This window comes from Nelumbo lutea, chromosome 2 (assembly GCF_056320005.1).
Source record: "Nelumbo lutea isolate HS-2025 chromosome 2, American lotus-T2T, whole genome shotgun sequence".
Taxonomy (NCBI): Eukaryota; Viridiplantae; Streptophyta; class Magnoliopsida; order Proteales; family Nelumbonaceae; genus Nelumbo; species Nelumbo lutea.
The window spans coordinates 88,677,607-88,684,163 of NC_142685.1; the positions used below are offsets into that span (position 1 = coordinate 88,677,607).

The 6,557-nt window shown below is 47.0% G+C and overlaps 1 protein-coding gene across 1 annotated transcript; it reads right to left on the reverse strand.

The window, feature by feature from the left end:
- Window positions 1–3,621: 3,621 nt before the first annotated feature.
- Window positions 3,622–6,270, reverse strand: LOC148871756 (uncharacterized). Its single transcript, XM_088970064.1, has 2 exons — window positions 5,707–6,270; window positions 3,622–3,924 (listed from the first exon to the last, which is right to left on the reverse strand). Exons 1-2 carry the CDS (start codon window positions 6,268–6,270, stop codon window positions 3,622–3,624), a joined length of 867 nt encoding a protein of 288 aa, XP_088826190.1.
- Between the last annotated feature and the right edge of the window lie 287 nt (window positions 6,271–6,557).

Below are 6,557 nucleotides of genomic sequence, written 5' to 3' on the forward strand. Positions count from 1 at the left end.
GACGAGGCCATGACGAAGGCCCAGGCGGATGCTAAGAACGTTGTCCTCATCTGGAAGACGTCAGAGGAATATCAGTGAGCCGTCTCCGACTATGGGGCCAATTCCTACTTAGAGGGGATCGAGGATACGAAGCTCGAGGTGTTGTTGTTGGCTCCGGACTTCCTAATGGGTGAGTTGAAGGTCCCTCTAGACATTGAGACTTCCCTCTGAGGTCCCTCCAACGGTCCCTGCCGAGGTCCTCATCGTTCCTACTACTACCGAGGATTCTGTTGCCCCTCCTGTCGAGGGTGGTGTCTAGGTGGCCCACCTTTTTTGCTTATTTCTTTTTGTTTATCATTTTGTAAAGGGCTCGGTCTTCCCATCCGAGGCCTCCTTTTGTAAGAGCTGAACACATACACTTAATGAAATATGGAATATTCATTTTGCATACCTTGTGCCTTTGTTACATACACATTTTTTTTTACTCGAAGGTCTATGCCCCCTTTCAAGAGGTCACAAAATTTAGTGTTTGAGGTAGCCTAATACTTAGTCGCTTGCATAGGAAGTTAAGGGAGTTTGGTTGAGGTTGAGTCATGCTGTCGAGGTGCTCGGGGACCCTTCCCTCGCCAGAGGGGGAAAGGGAGTTGTTTAGTTCTCTTGGAATACTTGGGTCCCCTTAGGGGTTGGTTGGGCAAGGTCGAAGTGGACCACCGAGGTGGTCAGTGTTGTGCCCCACCTGATCTTTGCTATGCTAAGTGTGTGAATCCGAGGTGGCCTACTGCCGCCGAGAGTTGGGGCAAAGGGTATACCTTGGCCGACCTGGCTTACCTTTTTTAGGAGCGCCCTGGGGGTGGTCTTTCGGGCAGCCTGGATTGCCAAGGTGCGCTTGGCTGAGGACACCGTATTTTTCTTGGTAAGGTACTTAGATTATTTTGTGTCTGTTCGTTATGGAACAAGAATACTAGTCGATGCTTGTAGTCGAGGCCCCTGATACTCCTTGCCTTAGTCATGAATGCAAGGTGGATGTTTGGTTCGTGAAGAACCGTATGTCCCGACCATCATCCAGTTCAAGCTTGTGGCCTCAAGGGAGGTTATACGTGTTGGCTGGTCATGTGGCTGAGGGGTCCTAACCACTTGGTAAAAATAAGAACTTGTACACTAAAACATTGGACGAAGGGGGAAAGAGAACTTTGCACTGGCATTCGCTGTTTAGCCAGTAGGGATTACATTCACTAGTAATACATCCAGAGATTCTCCGAGATCCATGTTTGAGGGACTAGTCTTCCATTTAACTATTTGAGCCGAAATGTGCTAGGGCTAATGACTTGCTTGACTTTGTAGGGACCTTCCCAATTAGGGCCAAGCTTTCCTAAACTGGGCTCGGGCACCATGACCTTTCTAACGATGAGGTCTCCTTCTTTGTAGTGTCTCTTCTTCACTCTTGAGTTGAAGTAGTGAGATACCCTATGCTGGTGGGCTGCTACTCTGATCTGTGCCTATTCTCGGACTTCTTCTAGCATGTCTAGATTTGTTCTAAGTTCTTCATTATTCTCGGCTTCGCTGTATGCCTCGGTTCAAAGTGTCGACTGGCCGATTTCTCTAGGGTTGATGGCCTCGGTGCCATAAGTTAAGTTGAATGTTGTCTCTTCCATTGTTATCCGAGGTGTCGTCTAGTAGGCCCATAGGACACTGTTCAGTTCATCGGCCCAGAGGCCTTTAGCTCTGTCAAGTCTAGTATTCAGTCCTTCTAAGATATTTCGGTTGGTGACCTTGGTTGGGCCATTCATCTGAGGGTAGCCTACCAAGGTGTACTGCTACTTAATACCGAAGGAGGCACACCATTCTTGGAACCTCACACCGTCGAACTGCTTCCCGTTGTCAGTAACTGGCATTTGGGGGAGGCCAAAGCAGCAAATGATGTTCTTCCAAAAGAAATTTTGTATCATCATAGCTGTGATGGTGGCGAGGGGCTCGGCCTCGACCCATTTGGTAAAGTAATCGATGGCAACGATGAGATACTTTTTATTTCTAGTGGCTTGAGGGAAAGGGATGAGGAGATGCATGCCCAACTTGGCAAAGGGCCAAGGGCTACTGAGGGCTGACAGGGTTGTTGCTGGTCAGTGGGAGATGTTGGAGTGTCTTTGGCACCGGTCGCATTTCCCCACCAGCTCAACTGCGTCATTCTAAATTGTTGGCCAGAAATACCCCTTCCTTAGTGCTTTTTGGACCAAGGCTTTGTCTCCAAGGTGGTTTTCATAGATGCCTTCATGAATCTCTTGGAGCACGTGCTCACCCTCCTCTCGAAGGAGGCATCAGAGGTAGGGTAAGGTGAAAGATCTTTGGTATAGCTTCCCTTCAAGCAAAGTGTAGTGGGCGGCTTGCCTTCAGATTTGCTAGGCCTGGTTTTTGTCTTTGGGCAACTGCTAGGTTGGGAGGAAGGCAATGATGGGATCCATCCAGGATGGCTTGGCTTGTACTAAGAGTATCTGGGCTTCTTTGACGGAAGGGCGAGCTAACTTCATCACGCGGACAGTGCGACCGAGGGGTGGGCTAGAGGTGCTTGCCAATTTTGATAGGGCGTCAGCTCTCATTTTCTCGGATCGTGGGACTTATCGCATGGAGAAGTGCTGGAAGTGGCGAGCGAGCTCTTAAACCTTGCCTAGGTATTTGGCCATGCTTGGTTCCCTGGCCTCGTACTCACCATTGACTTGGTTCACCACCAACTGGGAGTTGCTGAAGATCTCAATGTGTTGGAAGTTAAGGTTTGTCACTAGTTGTAACCTGGTGAGGAGGGCTTCACACTTGGCTTCGTTGTTGGATGTCGAGAAGTCAAATCTCAATGTGTATTATACTTCGGTGTTGTTCAAGGTGAGGAGTATGAGGCCAGCTCCACTTCCCTTGGAATTAGATGTTCCATCAACGAACAACTTTCAGGTAGGTCGAGCTCCCTCAACCAGTCGAGGCCTTTCTTCTGGGTCTTCCAGGGGTTGGTCAGCTGAAGGTACACACTGCCACGAATCAGCCAAGGCTTGTGCTTTGATTGTAGGTCTTGCTTGGTACTAGAGGTCGAACTCAGATAGCTCGATGGCCCACTTAATTAGTCATCCTGAGGCCTCTGGCTTGGTGAGGACAGCTTTGAAGGGTTGATTAGTCAGGACTGTGTTAGTGTGGGATTGAAAGTACGACCTGAGCTTCTTGGCCAAGACCACCAAGGTGAAGGCCAGCTTCTCCACCTCAGGATATCGGGTCTTGGCGTCATAAAGAACCTTGCTGATGTAGTAGATTGGTCTTTGTACTCTATCTTCTTTGATCAGCACGAGCTATTGGCCTTGTCCCTAGCTGATAGGTACAAGTACAAGACATCTAGGAGTGGCTGAGTGAAGAGGGGAGGGGAGGTGAGGTAGGACTTCAACTCTTCAAAGGCGTGCTGACACTCTTCCATCCATTAGAAGTTCTTTAGTTTCTTGATGTCCCAGAAGAAGGGTAGGCAGCAGTCGGCCAACTTCGTCATGAAGGGGTTGAGGGTAGCCACTCGGCCAGTAAGCCTTTGAGTTTCCTTGACTGACCAAGGTGGTGCCATATCCAATATAGCTCAGACCTTCTCTAGGTTAGCTTCTATACCTCGTTGAGTGACGACAAAGCCTAAGAACTTGCTTGATGACCGAAGGCACACTTGTTGGGGTTGAGCTTCATGTTGTATCTCCGCAAGGTGTCGAAGGTCTTGTCTAGGTCCAAGGTGTGCGGGTTGGTCTTTAGGCTTTTCATCACCATGTCATCAATGTAGGCTTCAATGTTCCTCCCCATCTGGTCCTTGAAAACTTTGTTGACAAGGCCCTGGTAGGTAGCCCTAGCATTCTTGAGGTTGAAAAGCATGGCCTTGTAGCAATATGTATCACGCTCGGTGATGAATGAGGTCTTCTCCTCGTCCTCGGGGTGCATCTTGATCTGGTTATATCCAAAGAAGGCATCCATGAAGCTGAGTATTTGGTACCCTGCGGTAGTGTCGACGAGGTGGTCTATTGGTGTGTCTGGAAGCGTATCATTAACCACTTCGGAACACCAATTTCAATATTTATAAATTTTATGATTCTCAAAATAACTACAAAACACAGTTAGTGGTGAGAAAAGGGTATCGACAGGGAAGCGAGGGAAAACTTGTTATGCACTTCAATCCGGACAAAATAATAAGATTTGAGATTGCAGAAACACAAAATTTAATTAACTGAACCGGAATCCATTAAAATAAAATTCTAACAATGCTGAAAGTAAAAATTGCAGAAAAATAAATAAATAACAGAAAAAAAAAACTAAATAAAAAAAAAAATCTACAACTTGGTCAGAGGTAGTAGTCTCCAAATCTATCCTTTGACCCTCGAACTCCTCGATTTGGGCCTTCCATCTTACTTAGCCGAATTTCAGATCTACAGAACGGAGGACAAAAATTAAATTTGATAAAAATAAATTGCAGAAATAAAATAAAAATAGGAAGTTAAAGAACAAAAAATAAAAACACGCGTAAAAAGTAAATCTAAAACTATGGAAAATTGGTTGAGATCCAGATCCAATAGTGGCTAGGCGAACTACAAACAGGAACCCCTCCTCTTGCCTAGGCGTTCTCCTCTTCCTCTACCCTTGAACTTCTCAAGAACAGCCTTCCATCTTACTTGGGGGCAGAATCCAACCCAAAATAACATAAAAGAAAATAAAGAAAACGAAAGGGATGGCTGATCAAATCCAGTGGTGGTAGTTGCAGATTGGCTAGACTGCTTGTAGGAACCCCTCCTGACACGATCGGGCGTCCTTCCTTTCTATAACCCTTGAACTCCTCAAGAAACCTTAGCCTTGAATTGGGTGAATTGAATCAACCCCTTCTCCAGGGCCCTTAGGGTCATTTTTATAGAGAAGGGTGGACAAAACTAGGATTAGAGAGAAAGAGAGGGGCGGCAGCTACGTTTTTGCAGAGATATAGGCACCCTAGGGTTGAGAATGGAGGGTTAGGATTGTTCTAAGGTGATCCTAAGGTTGAGAAGAGAAGGAGAGGGCACCCAATATTATGTAGGGCTAAGATTTGGGCACCCAGAATGGAGAAATGTGATTGGTTGGTGCGATGTGGCACCCTAAGGTGATTGGTTGAGGTTTAAGGAGTGAGGTGTAAGGCTAGGATATTGTATAGGGAGAGATCTAAGGGTATGAGGGGCTGTTAAAGCTTGGATGGTTGAGATTAGAGGTTAGGAGAGAGTGGAGGGTGGAGATTTGATAGCCTAGGGCGGCTAGGGTTTGTTAGAGGTGAAAAGAATGAGTGGGGAGGCACCCTAAGGTTTGCTAAGGAGAATGGAGTATGCTAATACAGTAGGAGGGGCGCCTATCTGTGCTTAGTTTTTTGTAGAAGCACCCCCTCTCTCAGTTGGATTTCACACCAATTTCCCAAAAACTGCATTCTAGCCCTGAAACTTCCCATGTTTTCCCCAAGATTTGCACAAGGACCCTCAAAGGTCACAATATTGAATTTAACTGGGAAAATAGCACATTCTGACTATTCTAAGGCCTAAAATACCCTTGAAACGATGCCCTTAAGGCATTAAAATATAGAGTTATCATCTATCCTTGGCAAAGGAAAACTGTCTTTGGGGCAAGCTCGGTTGAGGTCTATGAACTCAATATAGATTCTCCATTTCCCGTTAGATTTCTTTACCATAACCACATTGACAACCAATTAGGGTAGTATACCTCTCGAATGAAGCCGGTGTCTAGAATCTTGTCAACTTCCTCTCCTATGGCCTTCCATTGCATAGAGGCAAAGTTCCTCTTTTTTTGCCGAACTGGCCTAGAGCTCGGCTCCACGCTCAGCCTGTGAGTAATGACTAAAGGGACAATTCCGGGCATGCTAGCAGCAGACCAAGTAAAGACGTCGGCATTAATTCTTAGGAAACTTATCAGCTCGGATAGACTCTTTGGGGGAAAATTGGACTCGACGCGGATAATCTTTTTGAGCTTGGCCTCGTTTAGGGAAACCGAGACAAGGTCCTTGGCTGACTGGCCTTGGCTCGCTGGTTCCTCCCTGAGGTCGAGACCCTCTAGTGGCAGGGCTTCCTTGTTCTTAGACTTTAGTGTTGCCATGTAACACTGGCAAGCGACTTGCTGATCCCCTCGAATGACTCCGACGCCTTGTTCGGTAGGGAATTTGAGGGCGAGGTGGTAGGAGGAGATGGCTGCCTTCAATGCATTGAGGGTCAGCCTCCCGATGATGGCATTGTAGGGGGAGCCGATCCTCACAACCAAGAACTCATTCATCCTTGTCACCTGTTAAGGCTCTGTCCCTACCGTGACGGGTAGGGTGATTCTTCCTTTTGGCTTGACCACGTTGCTGGAGAAGCCGACGAGTGGCACGTCGGTGAGCTAAAGGCACTCGAGCGCCAGTTTCATCTTTTCATATGCATCGTGAAAGAGGATGTCGACCGAAGAGCCGTTGTTTACTAGAATCCTCTTCACCATAAAATTTGCTATGACGACCAAAATCATGAGCACGTCATCATGGGGGACTGAGATCCCCTTCAAGTACTCATCTGTGAATGCAAGGA

Bases quoted from the DNA above. Each gene is read 5' to 3' on its own strand.
- LOC148871756 (XM_088970064.1), bottom strand. From the start codon at position 6,270: ATGAATGAGTTCTTGGTTGTGAGGATCGGCTCCCCCTACAATGCCATC. The intron at 3,925-5,706 runs GTATACTACCCT...GGATATAACCAG, and splicing joins ACACCGGCTTCATTCGAGAG to ATCAAGATGCACCCCGAGGA.